At 43.7% G+C, this 25,556-nt stretch overlaps 1 protein-coding gene across 2 annotated transcripts in view; it reads left to right on the top strand.

Annotated features, from left to right (window-relative positions):
- PRKCZ (protein kinase C zeta) overlaps window positions 1-25,556 on the top strand; it is a 285,933-nt gene that overhangs the window by 28,635 nt on the left and 231,742 nt on the right. For both annotated transcript variants that reach the window (XM_073585407.1, XM_073585406.1), the window contains exon 4: window positions 19,070-19,159. In XM_073585407.1, coding sequence (XP_073441508.1) covers window positions 19,070-19,159 — 90 coding nt within the window. The remainder of the gene's footprint in view (window positions 1-19,069; window positions 19,160-25,556) is intronic.

The raw sequence follows: 25,556 nt of genomic DNA, 5'->3' as shown, positions 1-25,556 counted from the left end.
CAGGTAGCGGCCTTACAAATCTGTTCAATCGATACCTCTGCTTTTTCAGCCCAGGAGGTCGCCACGGCTCTGGTGGAATGAGCTTTGATGCCGTCAGGAATCGGGATACCACTAGCTGTGTAGGCTACACTAATGGCCTCCCTAATCCATCTAGCAATAGTCCCTTTTGAAACCCCATAGCCTTTCCTGGCACCCTGAAAAGCTACGAATAGGGACTGGGACCTCCTCCACTCGCTAGTCATAGATATGTATTCTACGAGAGCTCTCTTAACATCCAGATTATGGAATTTTTCCTCCCCCAGATTTTTTGGGTTCTCGCAGAAAGATGGAAGGACAATTTCCTGGCCCCGATGGAAATCTGATGCTACTTTGGGCAGATAAGCGGGGTCTGTTCTTAACACTACCCTATCCTGAAAGACTTGCGTATAAGGTGGATTTACTGAGAGAGCCTGTAAATCGCTTATCCTGCGGGCTGACGTGAGGGCCACTAACAGGATTGTTTTTAGGGTCAGAAACTTTAGGGGTAGCTGATGTAATGGCTCATATGGATCTTTTGTAAGGGCTTCTAGCACTAGGTTTAAATCCCAGGGGGCTATCCGGGGTATTGGGGTAGGCCTAGCTCTATGGCAGGATTTAATAAATCTGGCTACCCACCTATTTGATGCCAATTTGCAGTTGTAGAGCGCCCCTAGTGCAGGCATCTGAACTTTAAGTGTGTTCACTGCTAACCCCATCTGCAACCTCGATTGTAAGAACTCCAGGATGGCATTAATCGGGGGTTCTTTTCCTAACGGCCTACCTAAGAACTGCAGGAACTTATTCCATGTTCTGCTGTAGATGTTAGTCGTCACTGGTTTCCTACTCTTTAGCAGGGTGGCCACCAAACCGGGGGAGAACCCTCTATCCGTTAAAAGCGACCTTTCAAATTCCACGCCGTCAGATGGAATCCTTTGACCTGAGCGTGGAATATTGGACCTTGAGCTAGTAGGTCCGGGATTTCTGGCAGAACCCATGGATCGGAGAGGGACATCCTTCGTAGCAGAGCAAACCAGGGCCTTTTTGGCCAAAATGGAGCTATTAGAATCACCCTTGCTTGATTGTTTCTGATTTTTCTGACAACTGTTGGGATCAGAGCCACTGGGGGGGGAACGCATAAGCCAGCCTGAAGTTCCACTGGATGTGCAACGAGTCCACTGCCCATGGTTTTTCTCTCGGGTTTAGAGAGCAGAACCTTTCTGTTTGCCTGTTTGTTGGCAAAGAAGTCTATCACCGGTTTCCCCCAAAGCAGTTATTTTTTGAAAAATGGACCGGTTTAGCGCCCATTCCCCCTGCTTCAGGGTATTGCGACTCAGGAAGTCTGCCTCTGTTTTCTGCCCCTTTTATATGTAAGGCTGTCAAGGAGTGTAGGTGTTCGTCTGCTCTGCTCAGAATGTCTCTTGATGCTTCCATTAAGGAGTGTGATCTTGTCCCTCCTTGGTGGTTGATGTATGCCACCGCTACCTTGTTGTCTGACATGATGCGTACATTTCGACCCTGGAGAAGCGGAATAAAGTGACTTAGGGCCTTGCTCACTGCCCATAGTTCTCTCAGGTTGGAGGATGCTTCCTTTTCTTGACGCGTCCAGGAACCTTGACCTATGATGCCCCTTAGGTGTGCCCCCCACCCCGAGGAGCTTGCATCTGTTAAGATTATATCTGACGTCTGTCTGTCCCACAGTATTCCCAAGGTCAGATTTGTCTCGTCCAGCCACCAGTTGCGAGAGTCTCTGGTTCTTAAGGAAAGCTCCAGCTTTCCTTCTAAACTCCCTCTTAGCGATCTTTGTGCTGTTAGTATCTCCCACTGGAGTTGCCGCGTGTGAAACTGAGCCCACCTGACCGCCGGAATACAGGATGTTAGGGTACCTAGCAGGGACATTGCTCTTCTTAATGTCATACGTGGTTGGTTTTGGCCCATCAAGGCCAGATTTTGCACCTTTTCTATTTTGGACTTTGGGAGCAGACACTCTTGCCTTTCTGAGTCTAGTATAAATCCTAGGAAGGTCTGTTTTGTTTTTTTTTGTTTTTTTTTTTTTTTTAGGGGTTGCAATTTTGATTTTTTGAAATTGACTATCCACCCTAATTCCTGCAAGGTGTTGATCACCCGGGTCAACTGCGCTGTACAGTGGTCCTCTGAGCTGCCTACTATGAGAAAATCGTCCAGGTATGGTATTATGACCATGTCGTGAATCCGGAGAAAGGCTGTCACTTCCGCTATGACCTTGGTGAAAACTCTCGGGGCTATAGATATGCCAAACGGAAGAGCCCTGATCTGAAAGTGCCTTAGTATGCCTTGAATATAAAGTGCTATCCTCAAGTATTTCTGGTAATCTGGGTGGATAGGGATGTGATAGTACGCATCCTTTAAATCGACTACGGCCATGAAGCAATCTTGGTGTAGCAGCTTCACCGCCGTAGTTACTGATTCCATCTTGAAGGTCGAGTTCCTTATCCATAGATTGAGCCGTTTGAGATTTATGATTGTCCTGAATGTTTGATCGGGTTTTTTTTTTTTATCAGAAAAAGGGGTGAATAGAACCCCTTTCCTTCCTGTATGCGTGGTACCTCGGCGAGTACCCGCTTGTCTATCAGGGTCAGGATCTCTGTTTCTAAGGCCACCTGCTCTTCGGTCACCTTCCTGATGGGTGTGATGACGACCACGGGTTTTAGCTGACGAATAAAGGGAATTTTCAGGCCTTCTGTTAGGATGGTTAGGATCCAGGCGTTGAAGGAGATCTACTCCCAAGCTTGGAAAAAGAGTGCCAATCCCCCCCCCCCCCTTACTGGAATACTGGCGTCACTGTGGGGACTTCTTTGAGGTGGAGGTGCCTCCACCAAACATAAACCCCGATTCCTTTTTTTTTTTTTTTTTTTTTTATCCTCCCATCTTCTCCTATCAGCGGGAGGACGCCCCCTATTGAATCTCCCCCTCCGAAAGGGCTGTCTCCTCTGATCCGTAGGGAATCTGGGGAAGCCTTTTTTCTTATCGCCTGCTTTCTCCAGTATATCGTCCAAGTTCTTGCCGAACAAGAATCGACTATCGTAGGGGAGAGAGCATAATTTGGCCTTGGACTGAAGGTCACCCGGACAGCCCTTAAGCCATAACGCGCGTCTAGCAGCATTTGATAGTGACGCTGCCCTGGCTGTCATCCGCATAGTCCGCCGAGGTATCGGCCAAAAAAGCTGCTGCCCCGTGCAAGAGATACATCTCCGATAAGATTTTCGCTCTTGGGACCCTTGAAGCCAGCTTTTCTTCTAATTGCTGCAGCCAGATCATGAGGGAGCGTGCCGTGCAAGTGCCCGCTATCGCCGGTTTTAGTCCTCCTGCTGTCGCTTCCCATGCGTGCCTCAAATATGAGTCCGCCTTCTTGTTTAGCGGGTCTCTAAGAACCCCTGCATCTTCCAGGGGCAGGGCCGACCTTTTGGAGGACCTGGACACTGCTGCATCTATTTTGGGGATTTTGTCCCATATCTCCGCATCCTTATGATCAAAGGGATATCGTCTCTTAGAGGTGGATGGAAGGGCCCCCGATTTTTCGGGCTTTTTCCACTCTTTCTCAATAAGTGCCTGGATTTTCTTGTTTACTGGAAAGGTTTGTTTTTCCCTCTCCTGAAGCCCCCCAAACATGACGTCCTCTAGGGTTTTAGCCGCCTTTTCTTCCTGTAGGCCCATTGTAGCTCTAATGGCCTTTAGGAGGGCGTCTGTGTCTTCTACGGGGAAACATGGTTTACCCCCCCATGTCGCTGTCTGAGGAGGATGATTTTTCCGCCTGAGATGACATTGACGCGGAATCCGAGGGGGAACTAGGGGGATCCTTCCTGTTTTGTTTTTTTTTCGCTTTTTTCAATAGGGATTTAATTGAGCCTTCCATTTCTGACCTTAGGGCAGATATCAGATTGGCTGCGAAACTAGGCGCTTCCTCCGCCATAGTCCGCTGAATGCACGCAGCACAGAGATCTTTTTGCCAATCTCTTGCTACGGGAGATTTACATATAGCGCAATCCCTATTGTTCTTCTTGTTTCCCGTTTTTCTGGGCCTTTCCTACAGGGTGAAGCATACAACAGAAGCCCCTATTAACATAATGCTAACATTCACGAAGATCACTCACCACCCGAAATCAAGAGTACCGGACTCGGAGGCTGCGTCGGGGCACGTGACCTGCGCTCTTTGGATCTTGAGGAGTCCCCCCGACCTGCGGCTGGGGCGACTGCTGCTGGAATGGCTTCCATGCTTTCTGCCAGAGGGCTGAGAGGGAGGCAGGGACGCTGAACGTTCCTGCTCTGACTCCATGTTGCACCGCCGTTTGCTGCCGCCTCCTCTTTTTAAATAACGCGCCTCCGCTCAGGTGAGCGTGTCTCTCCCCTTCCCCCCCTGTGACCGCCGGCCGACCTCTTCAGAAAGCCGGCCGGCGTCGCACCCGGCGCCATTATACCGTCGCCCTTCTCTGACATCAGCGGGCGCACCCAGCATGCAACGAGCCGCTGACGTCAGCGGCCGGAAGAAGCCTGCGTCTCTCCCCTGCTATGGGGATCGAGATGCGGCGTGCGCGAGGGGAGGGCGGCGCGGTGGGGGCTTCCCGCAGACCCCGGGGATCCCACCGACGCCCGCACGAACCCGGAACCCCGGAGGGCCCGGGGACTGCGCATCCAGCACCCGACGGCCGACGCTGCAGGTGAGACACCTGTTCTTCCTGCACCGGGACGGGGCTGGGTTCATCTTTTCTTCGCCCATGACAGGTACCTCCGACAGTGGGGTTCCTTCCAGGACAGGAACCCAACTGAAGCGGGGGAGAGGTACCGCCCCTTATGTCTCAGTAGGTTCCTGTCCTGGCGGGGCGGATCCCTCTCAGGTGGTGCTGTCATGGGTGAAGGGAAAACGCTGGCTACGCGGTGGAAAAATTTTAATCAAATCCACAATGCATGCATGTACTTGTAAGTAAAGGGAATGTCTGAACAGTTCTTTGCAGTTTGGATTCTTTGAAAAATGGCAAAATGAATCGTAATCCCATTCTGTCTTGCTCCTGGGTCCAGCCAAAGGCCAATCAATGGTTGGCATCAGAAGTGATGAAAACACCATTCATCAAGCCTTGGGCCGTCTACAGCTTGTGATGGGCTGCAGCGGTCAGGTGACTTGCACTGTGCTTCATCATAAAATCTTCCAGTGGTTAAATGTACGTGATCGAGGTAACCTTTCGTAAGCCGCAGCAGTCCTGTGGTTGGTTGAAGAGTGCAGTACGGTAATTGCTTCGGGGCTAACGCAGACCTGCATCTAGGGGGATTTAAAAAAAAAAAAAAAAAAAAAAAAAAAAAAAAAAAAAAGTTCCCTGAATAGCAATATAAGACATCCTTAACCCCTTAAGGACCGGGGTTATTTTCGTTTTTGCATATTTGTTTTTCGCTCCCTTTCTTCCCATCCCAGAGCCATAACTTTTTTATTTCTGTCAATATGGCCATGTTAGGGCTTATTTTTTGCAGGACGAGTTGTACTTTTGAACAACACCATTGATTTTACCATGTCGTGTACTACAAAACGGGAAAAAATTTCCAAGTGCGGTGAAATTGCAAAAAAAGTGCAATCCCACACTTGTTTTTTGCTTGGCTTTTTTGCTAGGTTCACTAAATGCTAAAACTGACCCACCATTATGATTCGCCAGGTCATTACGAGTTCATAGACACCAAACATGTCTAGGTTCTTTTTTATCTAAGTGGTGAAAAAAAACCCCACCATTTTCCGAGACCCGTAGCATCTCCATTTTTCGTGATCTGGGGTTGGATGAGGGCTTATTTTTTGCGTGCCGAGCTGCCATTTTTAATGATACTACTTTTATGCAGACACGTTCTTTTGATTGCCCATTATTGCATTTTAATGCATTGTTACAGAGATAAAAAAAACCCGTAATTCTGAGGTTTTGATTTTTTTGTCTCGTTACGCTGTTTAACGATCGGGTTAATGCTTTTTTTTTTTTTTTTTTTTTTGATCGGGCGATTCTGAACTCGGCGATATCAAATGTGTGTAATCTTTTTTTAATTGTTTTATTTTGAATAGGGCGAAAGGGGGGTGGTTTGAACTTTTATATTTTATTTTTTTCATACTTTTTTTTTTTTTTTTTTTTTAATTTTGTCATGCTTCAATAGCCTCCATGAGAGGCTAGAAGCATGCCATACTTGATCGGCTCTGCTACATATAGGTGATGAGCAGATCGCCTATATGTAGCCGAATTACTGCATAGCTATGAGCGCAGACCACCGGGTGGCGCTCATAGCAAAGCGGCATCAACAATCATAGAGGTCTCCAAGAGACCTCTGGTTGTTATGCCAACGCATCACTGACCCCCGATCACGTGACGGGGGTCAGCGATGACCTAATTTCCGGCCCGGCGGCCGGAAGCGCCGGTTAAACGCCGTTGTCAGTGTTTGACAGCGGCGTTTAACGGGTTAATAGGTGCAGGTGGATCACAATTCCACCTGCACCTATTGCGGGCACATGTCAGCTGTTCAAAACAGCTGACATTTTCCAGTCTTTGATACGGGCTCAGCGCCGGAGCCCTCATCAAAGCAGGGGAGAAGTCCAATGACGGACTGTGTCCGTCATTGGACACTAAGGGGTTAAAGAAGAACTGACACACTTTTGAAAAATCCCTGAGCTCCCCTGATTCTGATTCATGATTTCTTCCGCGTCTCTCCATTGCAGAGAGATTCACATTTTGTTGCTATTGGAGCGCAGTATGTGAAATTTCTGCTTGTAGTCCAAGTGGATGTTCTCTTGGTGGGAGGAAGTAGGTTGTGCTTTCACCCCTTCCTTCCCAAATGCTGCCAATCACAGCTCCACTTATCTAGCAGCTTATTAGTCTCAAACACAGCAGAGTGGTAATTGGCAGCATCCTCCATAGAAGAGTGTGAAGAAACACCCAGTTGGACTAAAAACAGAGATTTCACATAGTGTCCCGCTGAAGAAACAAATGTGAATATATCTGCAACGAAGTGATGCAGCACAAAACAGAAAAGAGTGAAACAATCAGAAGAGCTCAGGGATTTTTAAAAGCTATTTAACTTTTTTTTTTTGTTTTTTTTTTATAAAACTAAGTCACTGATCCTCAATAATTCAAGCCAGACCCCAGTAGTGTAAATTTTTTTTTTAAGCAGCTGACATGTTCTTTTAAATATGTTCTAACAAATTAAAACCTATGAAAAGAGCAATTTTAATATATCTACCACAGTCATCCTAACAGTCTCTAGAATGCAGATTTTTAGTGTAATCTCTTTTGTTCCTTTTTTAATAGTCATGTGTGATGAATTTTATTTCATTGTTTTGCATCCCGTGGAAGCGATAAATTACCTGGCTTACAGTGTCTTAAGGTAGTACCCTGAGGAAATGACAACTCGGCTACAAAGACAAACGGCTCTTTATGTGATTTATAAAATGAGTATAAACGTCAGTCTCCAATCCCAGCGAGCCCCACTGTGTGCCGCTTGTAGCCATCTTTGCTTTCCTGTCTATATAAAGGCTGTAGTGATATTTTCCATCTTTTGTATCGCTGATGTATTTTCCTCACCCAGACGTGTATCTTTCAGCAGTGTTTTGCGTGCTTTCATCTAGTTAGATGGTATTAATATTTAATATATGGGATAAGTAGTTTTCGGCAGCTGTTTTACATACTAATATTCTTGCCAAAAATATGAAAGCGGTGTCATGTTTTTTTCATTTTTTATTTTCTGTTTGATCAAAGTTCTTCAAGATCTTAAGTTTGATTGTAAAGCATTGTTCAGATGGAAATGGGAAATGAACCTTTAATTCTATTTATAAGAAAGCATTACTAGATATTGCAGAGGCCAGTGGCTGCTTGTTAGCATTGTGCCTTGTCTGCAAAACACCCAGGGGTTCACAAGTAAGGCCGGGGTCACACTGGCGAGGAATACGGCCGAATGAGAGGCGCTAAAAGCACGCATTAGACACGGACCAATGATTCTCTATGGGGTCCCTCGCACCAGCCGTATATTTCTCATCAGTATTCTACGCTCCGTGCCAATCGCAGCATGCTGCGATTGTCAGCGTACTACGCCCGTAATACACCAATGCAAGTCTATGGGTGCGCCAAAAATACGGATTACACACGGACCACACATGTGACTTGTGAGAAATACGCACCCGGTGTCTTTTAGCAAAGCCGGCAATTCAGTGCGCTATACAGTAAACTCACACTGACAGTTTTAATAAAGAAACGAAAGAATATATATATATATATATATATATATATATATATATATATATATATATATATATATATATATATATATATATATATTCTATGTGTCTATATCTATTCTTTGGTTTGTGTTATAAAACCTGTCATAGGGCTCCTTTTATATGTCCATTTTGCAAGGTGACGAGAAAATCTCGCCATACGGATTACATACGGATGCTGACATGCGCAAAATACGCGACCTCACCTCGATTACGGATGACATACGGAGCACTGTTTAGGGGCCATTCATCCGTATTACGCATGTAAAATACTGACAGTATTTTGCGTTGGTTAGTGTGACCCCAGCCTTACCCCTTTCCTAGGAATGATAAAAATTGCTTCCTCTGTGGCAGTCAAGTGCTTGCATGTGGCTGCTTACGTGCTGGGACCTGTGCGCTAGTATAAACTCAGTGATTGGCTGCAGAGCTGTTGCCAAGACATCAGTGCTGCAGACAATAACACAGTAGGAGCAGTGGTGGAGACTCTGTGCTCGACCAAGGGAGGGTGAATGAAGTTTTTTTTTTTTTTTTTTTTTTTAAATTCCCTAATTTTTAAGATATATGCGTACTATTTCTATTTTGACAGCAGGGTCACTTGTATGTTTGGAAGTGCAGCTAGAAGGCCAGATAGGGAAGGCTAAATATTTGGCTGCTGAACTACAAATCCTTGAATGTATTGCTTAAGGGGGAAGACCACTAATCTATGTCTTTGACTGAAATTACATGAATTCCAATTCCTCAGGCAGGTTTACTGACCTGAACTAATATCCTCAATGGAACGCTCCTTTTACTACCCCCTTTTTTCACTCCCACAGTGGGATCAAAGGCCTGGTAATGGCCTCCAGGTGTGTACCACACTGCAGCCTATCAGATCCCTCTGGAAAGGGTCTAATAGGCTACCTGTGACTGCAGCTAACCCATCTCAAGCTTATTAACACAAACACACCTTACTAATGTTAAAAGGAACCTGTCACCAGGTTTGGCCGATATAAGACACCAGTCACCGCATTTCAGGACTTATATATAGCATTCTATAATGCTGTAGATAAGCCCCCGATCCAACCTGAAAGATAAGAAAAATGTTTTATTATACTCACCTGCAGGGTGGTCTGGTCCGGCGCCTCCCATCTTCTTGCAGTGCCGCCCTCCTGCTTGCTTCATGGTTCCCCGGCATCGTGCTCCTGCACAGGCGTACTTATCTGCCCTGTTGAGGGCAGAGTAAAGTACTGCAGTGCGCCGGCGCTGGACATCTCAGACCTTCCCCGGCGCCTGCACACTTCAGTACTTTGGTACTCCCATGCTGGAGATAAAGGAGGCCATTTATGATCTGCGTTTGGTACTACCACCGCAGCTGCTGCAAGATGATCTCACATTCTTGCCCATGGTATTTGCTTGTTTTTTTTCTTTTACACTACCTAATACACTGTCATTGCCACTTTTTTACCATAAATTTTGGGCAACACTAACTTTTAATAACTTCAAACTCAATTGTTCAACCCTTGACGTAACAACAAGAAATACTAGGTCTGTACACTGGAAGAAAGCTAAATGTGTCATCGGGCTGCAGTATAGGTGTGGCTTGCACGTTGTCAAATTGGACTAGTAAAACAGGTGTGTAAAAACAGATATCATTTCACTATCCTAAACCACCCTAAAATGCTGCTGCATTCCCTGCCTCTGCTTTTATACAAGCTCTGATACTCCCACCTGCGCTATACCATGTGATATAATTGCAAGGCATAATGGGGAAGGATGCAGTACCATCTGAGGTCAAATGAGCCTTTGTGACTGATGCAATCTTCTGGAGTGTGTAAAAAGTTGGCTTGCATTTTTTTTTTTTAATTTGGGGGGGGGATTGCAAACTATTCAAATTCACCAGAACCTACAAATTTCGTAATTCGACTCGTCTCTAATTGTTACGTAAATGGTTCTGTTCTCCAATCTGAGGAAGTTAAAAAAAAAAAAAAAAAAAAAAAAATGCCAAAGTCCGTGACTGATAAAGATAAGAGCTAGAACTTCAAAAGTCTATTTAAGAAATTCCATCCAAGTTTCTAGATCCAGTGTAATCTCCTTTTCCCATCAGTCTGTTACCTGTTTAAGAATGTTATATAGGAGTTTACTCCCTTTTAATTACTGGTCAAGGTCCCACTCTGGTGCTGGTTAATTCTTGCACTAATTGTATCCAATTCTTGTGCATAAATAGTTTCATAAGTCATTCAGCAGGTGTAGTTTATGACTTCTTTGCAGACATTTGTCATTCTCCATATTCTATTTATTGGCAGAATCTGCCCTTGTTACGGTTGTTTATCCAGTTTACTAAGTAGCGATTTCAGGATCCATTCACCAGTTCCCTCTTTGCCCTCATTTTAAAGGGCAGTGACTTCTCTTGCATGCAAAAAGCAGCCTGACTTTTTGTAAGTGTTTTGGATTAGATTTTCGCCTGTCAAGTTTCATTTTTTTTTTTTTTTAAACTTTTGAGTAGTTCTCAAGGTTCCACTATAAAAAAAAAAAAAAATTTGCATTGGCAAGTTGGATCCATTAGTTAATTAAAAAATTAAATAAAGGACACGTCTGTGTTTTGGTGCTGACCACTCATTACACCAAAAAATACACACATGTGAACAGCCCCGTAGACTATAATGTGTTCCCCTTTTATCCATTGAAAGCGTGGATAGAGTTCGTACGTGAAAAATGAATGTCTGAGTGAACTGTTACTATAGTAAAAAACTGTAATAAAAATACACTCTTTCCTTTTTTTCAATGTCCTTTTACAGCACACGTTGGGAATGAATATGCGATAATAAAAATTTTTAAAATGCATAACTGTACTTGCCCTGTGTTGCCCATAGGTTACTGGCTATATTTTAGTGCAGAGTTGTATTCGCACTTCTGAAAGTTGTCAGAGAGACTTCTAGCTTTAAAAAAAATAACAAAAAAACCCTCCACTTTCTGACCATCAGCGATTTCATAAATGCAAGTTAATTGTTGCACCTTTTTAATAACAAGTTTTACATGATGTCGATTAAAACTGAACAGGGACAGAACTATTAAACTGATGGACTCAGTTATATTTCTGGATTCAAATGAGGTTTATTGTACTAACAGAAAATGTGCAATCTGCATTTAAACTAAATTTGACCGGTGCAAAAGTATGGGCACCCTTATCATTTTCTTGATTTGAACACTCCTAACTACTTTTTACTGACTTCCTGAAGCACTAAATTGGTTTTGTAACCTCATTGAGCTTTGAACTTCATAGCCAGGTGTATCAAATCATGAGAAAAGGTATTTAAGGTGGCCACTTGCAAGTAGTTCTCCTATTTGATTCTCCTATGAAGAGTGGCATCATGGGCTCCTCAAAACAACTCTCAAATGATCTGAAAACAAAGATTATTCAACATAGCTTTTCAGGGGAAGGATACAAAAATTTGTCTCAGAGATTTAACCTGTCAGTTTCCACTGTGAGGAACATAGTAAGGAAATGGAAGAACACAGGTACAGTTCTTGTTAAGCCCAGAAGTGGCAGGCCAAGAAAAATATCAGAAAGGCAGAGAAGAAGAATGGTGAGAACAGTCAAGGACAATCCACAGACCACCTCCAAAGACCTGCAGCATCATCTTGCTGCAGATGGTGTCACTGTGCATCGGTCAACAATACAGCGCACTTTGCACAAGGAGAAGCGGTATGGGAGAGTGATGCGAAAGAAGCCGTTTCTGCAAGCACGCCACAAACAGTCGCCTGAGGTATGCAAAAGCACATTTGGACAAGCCAGTTACATTTTGGAAGAAGGTCCTGTGGACTGATGAAACAAAGATTGAGTTGTTTGGTCATACAAAAAGGCGTTATGCATGGAGGCTAAATAACACAGCATTCCAAGAAAAACACTTGCTACCCACAGTAAAATTTGGTGGAGGTTCCATCATGCCTTGGGGCTGTGTGGCCAATGCCGGCACCGGGAATCTTGTTAGTTGAGGGTCGCAAGGATTCAACTCAGTATCAGCAGATACTTGACAATAATGTGCAAGAATCAGTGACGAAGTTGAAGTTATGCAGGGGATGGATATTTCAGCAAGACAATGATCCAAAACACCGCTCCAAATCTACTTAGGCATTCATGCAGAGGAACAATTACAATGTTCTGGAATGGCCATCCCAGTCCCCAGACCTGAATATCATTGAACATCTGTGGGATGATTTGAAGCGGGCTGTCCATGCTCGGCGACCATCAAACTTAACTGAACTGGAATTGTTTTGTAAACAGGAATGGTCACAAATACCTTCATCCAGGAACTCATTAATAGCTACAGGAAGCGACTAGATGCTGTTATTTTTGCAAAAGCAGCATCTACGAATTATTAATGTCACTTTTATGTTGAGGTGCCCATACTTTTGCACCGGTCAAATTTTGTTTAAATGCAGATTGCACATTTTCTGTTAGTACAATAAACCACATTTGAATCCAGAAACATAACTGAGTCCATCAGTTATTAGATATATGAAACTGAAATAGCTGTTGCAAAAACCATAATTGTTATAAAGAAAAAAGGTTAACATTAATAGGGGTGCCCAAACTTTAGCATTTGACTGTACATGCAGCCGTCAGCGTCAGAGTTTCTCGCAAGTCCGACCCTGGCCTAACAATTATTATTTTTTTTTATAACAGTCTTTATTGAACAGTAAACAAAGAGTACAAAAATTGTTCAAAAGCATCAGAGAAGATCCGTCAAATAGATTTTTGTAGTACTTTGAACATTAGGTAGTGTATTATAACTTTAACCAACTTCCCCTTCCCCCCGAGCACATACCTGCATCTTCATAAAGTAACATCAATCTATAACAATGATTTAATTATGGCGCACATTGATTGTATGTCGGCTGATCGGTGGTATCTTTTCACTGACCTGAAGATCAGAAACAAGTGTTTTGCTTGAAGGTTATCAGCCCAGCTAAATCGACGTCTAGTTTGTTATGTTATCACATGCATTGTGATTTCAATTTGTAACAGATGCCACAATGCATAGGTCAAGTCCATTGAATGAGGGATGCCACTGGGTTCCCAATGGACCCCATGAACTTTCACTGGGTCCGTTAAAGGGAATGTGTCATTACATTTGACTTATCTAAACCATTAATATAGACATAGACTGCTGCAAATCCCCCCTGTATGTCTCATACCAGAACCTCTTCTAGACTTCAAGTAGGATGCAGCTCGGAAAATTACTCTGCCTCCAGAGCTTGGTTTACATGAAGGGGAGTTACCAGTGTGATGGCATCTCTCTACTCTCCTGATCTCATTGAAGAACTATGTGATTATAACTGACACAGCTGCAGGTTCCTCTCAGCTTCAGCTTCTGGGTCACAGGCAGACAGGGGTGCAATATTGTTTCAACACAGCAGAGCTCAGAGAGAAGTAAAAAATGTGTTTGCAAGAAGACAAATTTTAATTTCTCCTGTTCTGTGTTAGTTACTTGTCTCACACTGGTACCTGTCCTTCATGTAAACTAAGCCCTGGAGTCAGAGTAACATTCCTGGCATTGTTCGCCCTAGATCCTGGAAGAGATCTTTTATATAAAGTAGTAAAAGATGATTTCTCAGCAACCAGGCATCTGATATGAGACATTCAGTGAGGACTTTTTTTCACAGTCTATAACCTGTATGTCCAAATTACAGAAGTACTCCAATCAAAATGTTTATCTTCTTAAAAAGGTTTTCCACTACTTTTACATTGACCTATCCTTAGGAAGCCCCCCAATTAAGACAAAATTTGGAGGCGACAAACAAAGCTTGTATGGGGAGATGTGAGCTCCTGAATTTTTTTTTTTTTTTTTCTTTACAGAATCCAAACTGGATAATATTCTTGTAGACCATACCTGCTATGATGAGAGTCTGAGATCATTCTTATACTTTTTTTAATTCTGGTTTCACCCAATGGCATCGTTCAGCGTCCCTGTTGCAAATTGACAATATTGCCTACATGTACTTATGAGTATACTGATTGCATTTCATCCCTTTATGGTATAATTCATTCTCTGAGTGTAGGCCTAAGTAAACTGAGCTTGTGATCCCCGTCTGGCATGTATGTTCTGGAATTATACGCCAGAAATTAGCCACATTCCAGATGGATGCAAATGAATCTATCCACCATATGTACCCATCAAAAAATTTTTTTTACCACTCTTTTCTGTTGTAGTAACATTCTGCATCGTATTGGGGTTGTCAATCTTTGGGGACAATTTTTTGTTTCACTTGTATGCATGTATTTATTTGGGTTTAAAATTTTTTGCAGTGTTAAAAAAAATGTTGCAACGTTTGTCTTCTATAGCCATTGTTACACTGCCTATTGCTGACTGTAGAATGCGCTATGATGGCCTGATAGGGAGTTTGTAACTTTATCTTTTCTGAGCTCCTCTTAGCTGAATTGTGACCAGAAATTGCGTAAAAATTGAATGCGCAGGGAAACAAAGAGCTTGTAGGAGGCAAATGGTGCAAAATTTTTAATGAAACCCAATTACTAAAATGACTTTTTTTGCCCCAAACACAAATGCATTTAGATAAACAAAAACTCAAGTCAACATTTGTTTAGATATACAGTGCCTTGTGAAAGTATTCAGCCCCCTGGAACTTTTCAACCTTTTCCCACATACCATGCTTCAAACATAAAGACACCAAATGTAATTTTTTTGGTGAAGAATCAACAACAAGTGGGACGCAATTGTGAAGTTGAACGAAATTTATTGGTTATTTTAAATTTTTGTGGAAATTCGAAGAGTGGGGTGTGCAATATTATTCGTCCCCTTTACTTTCATTGCAGCAAACTCGCTCCAGAAGTTCATTGTGGATCTCTGAATGATCCAGTGTTGTCCTAAATGACTAATGATGATAAATATAATTCAGCTGTGTGTAATCAAGTCTCTGTATAAGTGCATCTATTCTGTGATAGTCTCAAGGTTCTGTTTGATCCACAGAGAGCATCATGAAGACCAAGGAACACAACAGGCAGGTCCGTGATACTGTTGTGGAGAAGTTTAAAGCCAGATTTGGATACAAAATGATTTCCAAAACTTTAAACATTCCAAGGAGCACTGTGCAAGCAATCATATTGAAATAGGAGTATCATACCACTGCAAATCTACCAAGACCCAGCCGTCCCTCTAAACTTTCATCTCAAACAAGGAGAAGACTGATCAGAGATGCAGCCAAGAGGCCCATGATCACTCTGGATGAACTGCACAGATCTACAGCTGAGATGGGACAGTCTGTCCATAGGACAACAATCAGTCGTACACTGCACAAATTTGGCGTTTATGGAAGAGTGGCAAGAAGAAAGACATTTCTCAAAGATATCCATAAAAAGTGTCCTTTAAAGTTTGCAACAAGCCACCTGGGAGACACACCAAACATGTGGAAGAAGGTGCTCTGGTCAGATGAAACCAAAATCAAACTTTTTGGCAACAATGCCAAGCGATATGTTTGGCGTAAAGGCAACACAGCTCATCACCCTGAACACACCATCCCCACTGTCAAACATGGTTGTGACAGCATCATGGTTTGGGGCTGCTTTTCTTCAGCAGGGACAGGGAAGATGGATGGAGCCAAATACAGGACCAGTCTTGAAGAAAACCTGTTGGAGTCTGCAAAAGACCTGAGATTAGGACAGAGATTTGTCTTCAGCAAGACAATGATCCCAAACATATAGCAAAATCTACAATGGAGTGGTTCACAAATAAACGTATCCAGGTGTTAGAATGGCCAAGTCAGAGTCCAGACCTGAATCCAATCGAGAATCTGTGGAAAGAGCTGAAAACTTCTGTTGACAAACTATCTCCATCAAACCGCAGTGAGTTCGAGCTGTTTGCCAAGGAAGAATGGGCAAGAATTTCAGTCTCTCGATGTACAAAACTGATGGAGACATACCCCAAGCGACTTGCAGCTGTAATCGCAGAAAAAGGTGGCGCATCAATGTATTAAGTTAAAGGGGCTGAATAATAGTGCACGCCCCACTTTTCAGTTTTTGAATTTCCACAAAAAAAATTAAAATGACCAATAAATTTTGTTCAACTTCACAATTGTCCCACTTGTTGTTGATTCTTCAACAAAAATTTCCATTTGGTATCTTTATGTTTTGAAGCATGATATGTGGGAAAAGGTTGAAAAGTCCCAGGGGGCCGAATACTTTCGCAAGGCACTGTATAATATACAGATGGAGGCCAAATTTTGTTCTGGAAAATGGGGGGGTCTAATGAAAAGCTGGTGGTGTATACTTTATCAGTACCAATGACTTGTAATATAATGAGAAGATTACAGGAAGCTCGCTAACCTCATTTTGTAATTGTATGATGGTTAAATGAGTTATAAACGTGCTAGATTTGTATGTAAGATAGTGATCGCTATGGTACTCTGGTGCCCCAATTCCAGGTTCTCCCTCTTTTTCAAAGATGATGACAAACTGCAGAGGGACGTGTGAATAGTAATGAGCGCTGGTGTCGTAGTGCACCGCAAAATGGCTTAATTTAAATATTGAACTAATAATGTGGGACAGCAAACTTGGGTAGGGCATATAATATATGTGAAAATATGTACCGTAATCGATATAATAAACACATATCTGCCAGAAGATAACCATTTGGTAGGACACAATTACTAATAAAGGAAATCCAAACTGTTTAGTCCTAAATAATGCCATTATTATCAAGATAAAAAAAACTTTATTAAACACATGGCTGGTATAATGGTGCCACTGCAGAAGACAAGTACACACACATCAGCTATGTATTCAAATCTAGTAAAAAACAAGTATGAAACTAATTGTAGCTGGACACAACATAAGGAATGAACGGATGTATATGGGAAGTCCCAATGTCATGCATGCAAATAGAAGGTGCAATATAGTCAATTCACAATCCTCAATAATAGGGATGTATATATCAGTGCCTAAGAAATATAAATGTAAGTAACAAGGCTGAAGCTACATGAATTCAAGTATCCCCAAATGTAGGATGTGTATAAGTATAGAGCCTATCTGTGCAATCCACGTGACAACTCCCATGTTACAGGGACAATTGCATCCATTGGGAACTTTGTAATTAGAAAAGGCACTGGTAATAATGCATAGAACATGTGATTAAAAGAAATACAACGCATACTATATACAAATACTATACTTATGTTGTCCATTTACTGCTTGTTGCGCCCATCCCAACGCGCGTTTAGGTGTGAACCTTTGTCAGATTGTATAAATCAATAGTACAAACAAAAAACTGTAGTATGTCTTCTCAGAGAAAAATGCTTCTTTCTCCACTCATGAACCCCTTCTTCACCTCCATCTGCCTCCTGAACTCCCCATTCATACTTAAAGCAAACACAAAACCCTCAAATCCATCCTGTTAAAGACATGACTGCATGTGTGACAGTCACCACACAAGCATGGATATCCCAACAAACAGGCTCTAAATGCATGTGTCATGACAGTCCCACAGCTGTGACACATGCAGCTGTGGAGCCGAACAGCTGATCAGCCGGCGCGATCCAGGAAACCGGGTTCTCTCTGCATCTTATACGGTAAGCCTTATAGCTTGCCGAATAAGCCCTGACCTGATCAAATCGCTCATCTCTATTGTTAATGTGACTCATTGTGAGAAATTAAAGAAGCACTCCCAGCAAAATTTTATCCTCTTAGTATATTGAAATCGTCATATTCTATAGTACTGTGTACTTACAATTTCTCGCTTTTCCTTTCTGCTTAGTTAATTTTTCTCTTTTCCACTTGGTCACATGATTTAAAACAGCCTAGCTCAAACTTTCTAGGTTCTATGTACAAACAAGTGGTCAAATTTCCCCTTATGAGTCATCATTAAAACTACAATTTTACCTCCCTGGCAGGGAGGAGGAGGAATCCGCTGGGTCAGGAGATGAATAGGGGAATTATTATGCAGGGAGGAGAATTTCTGTTTATACATAAAGTAGAATTCGCTGAGTAGAAGGGCAGAATGAGAAATTGTAAATACAAGGTGCTATATAATATGATTACTGCAATATATTAAGAGGCTAAAACATTTGATGGGAGGATGAGGAGTGTTTCTTTAATGCCACAAAGTAAGCCAACATATAGGTGGTCTAAACTTGGTCTATACAATAAGAAATGAACCAAATTTATCAAATGGCTTGAGTCAGTCTGATAGACTAATAAGAGAGCGACAATAGCCCATAGGGTAGTATTGCAGGATGCAGGTAAAATTGGGATGAGGGTGGGTGCTTGCCTAAATAAATACCCATGTGTGGTGAGCTATTGCAGTCATTTCTGTGGACAGAAGACCCTCTTCTGCATGTAAATTGGAGAGTAGTCAGCTAACCGATGCTATATAGTTTGTTTGAGAAAGTGTATGATACAGACCCGAAACCCGTAAATAAAGACTACAAGAAACAAAGCTACCAGCGTGGAACTAATGTCTATATAGCCTACCTGCTAATGACCCACCAACTGTGATAGACTAGAAAGACTTAAAATGAAGTGCGCATTCTTTAAGTTAGTTTTTGTATATCTGCCTCAGTGTATCAGACAAAATGATTCTAATTTTTGAAGGACGTTCTTCATAAGAAAACTTTTATAAATTAACTGATTTATTTTAAAAGCGGTGTCGGTCAAGGACCCTGTTATCATTACTGCTTATTGGATTCCGTGCCAGTATTGAGAAAATGTAACTGTTATGTCTTTCTCTTGGACTAGAGTAGTTCAGTACATGCTGAACATTTATGACCTTCAGTTAAATAAAATGTATTTTATTTTTCTACCAGGCGACCCCTGCACCATATCCTCCCAAATGGAGCTGGAAGAAGCTTTCCGATTATATTCTATATATAAAGAGGAGGGACTCAGCATTCACGGTAAACAATCGTCTTTGTTACAGCTCGCTACATGTATCGCATTTAGTCCTGAAAACTCGACCATGTTGAGCAGCTTTTTGTCTGTTTACTGACCTTGTACAAGAATCCACTTTCAGAATTGCTGAGTGAGGGAGAAAAAGTAATTTCAGGACAGTTTTTTTTTTTTTCAATAAGTAAAACTATACAAGGTGTGAATTCTATATTCCTGGTAACTTGCTCAATGTATGATGCTGTCTGCACTAACCTTGACAGAAGATCTGATGGACACATATAGATTTATCCTACTGTATTGTGTTTTTTTTTCTTTGAAATATCTGTGATTTTATGCAGTTCAGTGGTGTGGACCATTGATATGTCCTGCATAGTGCACACGTGAGCCAAACATGGTGTTGGACTTGTGACGCAAAGCATCAGGAGTCGTGTCGTTAAGATAATCACAAAGTTTCGACCAACGGATCAATTCATAGGATATATTTGTCGGCCCACTAAATGGATCTAAACATGGCACCAGTCATGTAACGTCCGTGTATTATCCAACCCAACTTAGCTCTTGTAGTATCGTGAATGCACGTTGGGCACATTACAACACATAGTATGAGGTTCTGTGAATAATGCCATGTTTACCGTAGTTCTTTGGATAACCTTTCTATGTCTGATCATTAGGGGTCTGACCTCCGTGACCCGGCAGTAGCTCTTGGGGGTAGTGCGACCTCCCTTCTTATTGCATTGGGGCTCGTCCTTCAAGACTTCTTTGCTAGATCCCATTCGAGTAGGGCTCTTCCATGGAGTTTTAGACAAAGGGGCAGGTTTACTAATCCAATGTAAGAGGCAGGGCAAGCTTAGACTAGACCTTTTTAAAATGCACCAAATTGATCACAGTGGCTCACGGTGGATGATAAATCTAGTGCATTTTTTTTTTAATATTTAGTCTAAAGTCCCCTCTACAGTTTAGATAGCTGTCGGCCAAATGATGGTTCAGTTGGACTTTTGACCGGCGGCTATCTCGTTGAGTGTTCCTGTGTTCTGTGAGAGAGCTGGTGCCAGAAACCTATGGTGGCAGATTATCTCTTACAGAGCAAAAAGTATTGGTGGTCCTAAATCATACAAGCTGGATCCTTTTCTCCATCGGAGCCCTCATACACATTAGAATCCATACCAAACTACGATATCGGCGGGTTTGGACAATATTTGTCTGTTATATTGGGGATCTGGTCTTAGAGGGAACCTGTCACTAGGTTTGGCCAAAACGAGATGCGGCCACCGCTTTTCAGGGCTTATCTACAGCATTCTATAATTCTTTATATAAGCCCCAATCTGACCTGTAAGAGAAGAAAAATAACTTTTATTATACTCTTCTGGGGGGCAGTCTGGTACAATGGGTGTCGCAGGTCTTGGTCCGGCGCCTTCCATCTTCTTATGATCGCCGTCCTCCTTCTTGCTTCATGTTGATAACGCATCCCTGCGTTATCCACATGGGCTCCCTGGTGTCGCGCTTCTGCACTGGCATACTTCTTTGCCCTGTGGAGGGCGGAGCAAAGTACAGCAGTGCGCAGGTGCCGAGAATTGTCAGAGAGGCCCTGCGCACTTCTGGAATTTGCTCTGCCCTCAACAGCGCAGATAAGTATGCCTGTGCAGGAGCGCGATGCCGGGGAGCCATGAAGCAAGCAGGATAGCGGCATCTCAAGAAGATGGGGAGGCGCTGGACCAAGACGTGCGACACCCCTCGGACCGGACCGCCTCGCAGGTGAGTATAATAAGTTATTTTGCTTCTCTTGCAGGTCAGAACGGGGGCAGATGTAGAGCATTATAGAACCTTATACCGGCCAAACCTGGTGACAGGTTCCCTTTAAAGGGAATACATCATAACACACTGCAGGGCGGGATCTGGGGCCTCCGCTACACGCAGGCGCGATATCCTTACATCATCGCCTCAGAAATGTTTGCAGAGCACAGACGCCGGTCACGTAATGAGGAACAGAGGAGGCGGCACACGGAGGCAAGAGGGGGATGATGGAAGACTGCAAGGAGGTTGAGACATGGGGAGAAAACATACCTCCATGACGCAATAGAGGTGTGGCTGGCAATTTATAAAAGTCTTTATTTCAGCATTCCTAGGGATAATAAACATAAGAGTCACCTTCAGCAGCACTAAGGCCTCTTTCAGACATCAGGTTTTCGCCGTCAGGCGCGATCCGGCGCTTTTGACAAAAACCGGATCCGGCGAAATGCAATGCCGGATCCAGTTTCCCCCCCATTGACTTGCATTAGAGCCGGATCGAGCCGGATGGCCATGCGTTTCATCCGGTTTTCGCCGGATCCGGCAATGCGTCGCGATCCGGCGTCTGGAAAAAACGGCTACTGTAACGTTTTTTGTCTCCGGCGAAAAAGCCGGACACGCCGGATCCGGCGTGTCCGGCTTTTTCACACAATGAAAGCCTATGAGCGCCGCAATGCGCCTGATCCGGCGACAGCCGGATCCGGTGGCCGGATCCAGTTTTTTTTGGTCTGAGCATGCTCAGTAGCTCTGCCCACAAGACATATATAAAAGCAAGACAGTGGGACCCTCAGCCACACCCAACATGCCACCCAAGACAGCAACCAGGCGCAGGAGAAGGCAGGAGACATCTGCAGCAGCACCATCAGCACCACCCCAATTGGAGCAGCATGCTGAACAACGGGAGGGGAGTCCAGCAGCAGATGAGAGACGGTAATTATCAAATCCCCCATTCCTCCAAACTAGGGCCATGGAATATCAAGATATTCATTGGCCCTTTGTTTATCTTTATTCAACAGCCGCCCAATAGATGCAGCAGCAGGAACACCACCCACAGCCATGGAGTCTGGCCAGCAGGAAGACAGCACATCTTCTGGGAGCCCTCCCTCGCATCGTCAGCGTTTGACGGTAAGTTTTTATTTCCAAAATCCATCATCTCTGTAATATATGTCTATTCATTGCCTTTTATTTCAAAACAGGAATCACAAGATGAAGAGGAGCTCCCAGAAGAAGGAAGGGGTGGACAGACACCTGGAGTGGGCTCACAATTGGTAAGATTTTGGCATCAAACGCAGAAACACAACATCACACTACACACAACACATAGAAAACAATGTTCTGCAGACCACACACAGCAAACAAATGCCTACATCCAAAGACATAACATTTTTTGTTTTCTTCTCTAGTCTTCCCAATCTGGTGCTCGGCCAAGAGGTCCTCGCAGTGCCTTCCAGGGTCGTCGGTGACAGCAACGCGGCGGTCACCAGCGTGTAAGTATAAATATTTTTGCTTTTGTTTTTTTGCACTTTTTATTTCATTTCTTTTGTGGAGGCTAATTGTTATTTTTGTCTTTTTCTTTAACAGCCTTCACAGCGTGCTCCCGACTCTGACGGTGAGGATGGAGGAATTGATGTGGACCACCTCATCGATCTCGTCAGAGAAAGGGAGCCGCTCTGGAATATGGCTGACCGCCGCCACGCTGACCTGATCGTTACCCGACCACTCTGGGAGGAAATCTGTTCGCTCCTTGTGGGCCGCTGGGAGGACCTCGATGCTCGGGCCCAGATTAAAGAGAGTAAGTATATACAGTACCGGTTGCTTGATGTAAACCAGTGTTTCCCGAACTCCAGTCCTCGTGGTCCCCACGGATCATGTGTTCAGGATTTCTATTTACTATTGAAATCCTGAAAATATGACCCCTGGGGACCATGAGGACTGGAGTTTGGGAAACACTGATGTTGTATACTAACCACTCCTTTCTCGTTTCAGGGAACAGAATTGTGAATCGGTGGCGGTCTGTGAGGGATCGTTTCAAGAAGGAGTTCAATAAAGAGATGCGGGCCCCGAGTGGATCTGGAGGACGCAGGAGCAAGTACAAGTACGCACAAGCCCTGTCGTTCCTCCGGGAAACAATGGTCACTAGAAGGTAAATATTACACACCACATGTGAAAAAAAATGTTAGATGTAACTTTTTTTTTTTCAGCCAGGGCCATACCATGTCACTATTTTAATTGTTTTTTTTTCTCTTTATTCCACAGCACGGTGAGCAGCACTCGGGAGCCTGCACGATTGGACCCTTCTGAGGCGATCCCTGAGGAGACCAGCACCGAGGGACACTTCGACCGCCCCGGTACATCTGCACCGTCCCAGCCTTCCCACACATTCGACCCATCTGTCCCATCCACCAGCACAGGAGCATCGTGGCCGCCTACATTACATGAAGCTGCTGGTGAGGAGATCGCTTTCCCTTTACCCCACCCTTCTGCCCCTGCCACCTCTAGTACACCTGCGGGTACTGGGCGGCAGCGGCAGAGGGGTCAGGAAAAGACTTATGCGCCAGAGTTCTTGCATCTGAATGCATCTTTCCAGAACTGTCTAAAAGTCTTGTCAGAGCAAATCTCCGCAGGCTTTCAGCAGATCAACTCCAGCATTCTGGAGGTGAAGACACTTCTGCAAACCATGCATTCAGAAGCAAGATCTTCGCCAAACCACACCTTTTTCAGGTCTGTTGTGGAGCGCATGGAAACGCTATCTCCTACCCAGCAGATGCATGTAATGCATTCATGCCACGGTGCTCTCCAGCAAGTTACCTCCCAACCTCCTCCTCCCACCACAGTAGTTCCTCCACCTGCACCCCCTCCAGCCACTTTCCATCCTCCCCCTCCTATTACATCTGCACCCCCTCCAGCCACTTTCCATCCTCCCCCTCCTATTACATACCAGCAACCTCCCCAGTACCAGACATCTCCCCACTTCCAGCAACCTGCCCCATACCAAACTCCTTCCCCGTACCAAACTCCTTCCTCATACAACTTTCCATCAACATCATCTGCTCCTACAGTCCCTGCCCAACCCTCCACTCCACCGCCCACCACCTCTTCTGCCTCCCACATGTCCACCCATTCTGTAGCTTTTTCCACACCATCACCTCTAACTGTTCCTTCCCCACCACGATCCCAGTTCTCTCTCCACACTCCCATTGTCGAAGTGTCCCGCAGCCCCTCCAGCAGTATTTCCACCCCACACTATACAGATTTATGATGTGTTTTGTAATAAAAATGCCCAGTTGGTTTCAAACCTTTATTAAAAAAGTTTTTTTAACTTTAAAAACAGTTTACAAAAAAAAAATATTTTAAATAAAAGTTAAATTATTGTTTACACTGGTTGTCTGTCATTTCTTTCTGCGGCGAAATATGTTTTAAAAAAAGGTTAAATACAGGGTATTTAAAAGGTAAAAAGGTATTCAAAACCAGGTATATAACTGTGGGTAAATTTTAGCTTTTTGCCACAGTTGTGTTCCTGGTTGTGTTTGAAGCAAAGTATTTCACCTAAAAAGTTGTGTTTATTGTTGGTGATTTCCTAACAATGTACACAACTTTTGTTAAAAGGTGAAATACTTTGCATAAAACACAACCAGGTACACACCTGTGGCCTAAAGCTAAAAATAGAGACCATGACAAGATAGCCAACTTTGGTTGGCAAAGGTATATACTGTTGGTACAGAAGGTACACAAGTTTGGTTAAGGGCACAAATCTTTCACTCTGTCATCCTGCCAGTGTACTCTGCCTTGAGGTGACATAAAGTATAGTGCAAAATTGTCCCTCATTACTGAAACCGTCACAGAACTTCTAGTGGTAATGTCATGGTAATCTTGCAAGGTGGTTTCTTCAGAGGTGTCCTCAATGGAAATGGGTTCCTTGCAGATAACAAAATTGTGGAGTACCACGCAAGCTTTGATCACCTCGTCCACAGTTTCTGTCTTGAGGTTGATCGCAGTCAATAGGACCCGCCATTTGGCTGTCAGAATACCAAAAGTACATTCAACCATTCTTCTTGCTCTTGTGAGGCGGTAATTAAAAATGCGTTTTGTTCTTGTCAATCCTCTGCTAGAGTACGGTTTCAAAAGGTGTTCTGACAGCTGGATGGCTTCATCCCCTACACAGACAAATGGCATAGGTGGACCAGATGTTTGCGGCAGCGGTCTAGGTGGTGGGAACTGGAAGGTGTTTCCATACAGTTTACGCCCCATGGCAGACAGTTTGAAAACTTGAGTCATTGGAGCGGCCATAGGCCCCAATATCAACCGCAATAAATTTGTATTCCGCGTCAGCGATGGCCATGAGGACAATTGAAAAATATTTCTTGTAATTGAAATATTCCGATCCCGATCCGGCTGGCTTTACAATGCGGATATGTTTCCCGTCCACAGCGCCCAAGCAGTTGGGAAACTGACATATCTGTTGAAACTTTTCTGAAATTTCAATCCACCTCTCTGTTGTGGGCTCTGGTAAAAACTCTTCAGCTAAGGAGTCCCACAGTGCACGGCATGTGTACTTCACTATTCCAGATATGGTGGAAATCCCGAGTCTGTACTGGAAATGCAGTGACGAAAGGGATTCTC

Source organism: Dendrobates tinctorius, unplaced genomic scaffold (genome assembly GCF_039654945.1).
Source record: "Dendrobates tinctorius isolate UK_male_01 unplaced genomic scaffold, ASM3965494v1 ptg000086l, whole genome shotgun sequence".
Lineage (NCBI taxonomy): Eukaryota > Metazoa > Chordata > Amphibia > Anura > Dendrobatidae > Dendrobates > Dendrobates tinctorius.
This window is presented reverse-complemented; position numbering and strand designations above follow the sequence as displayed.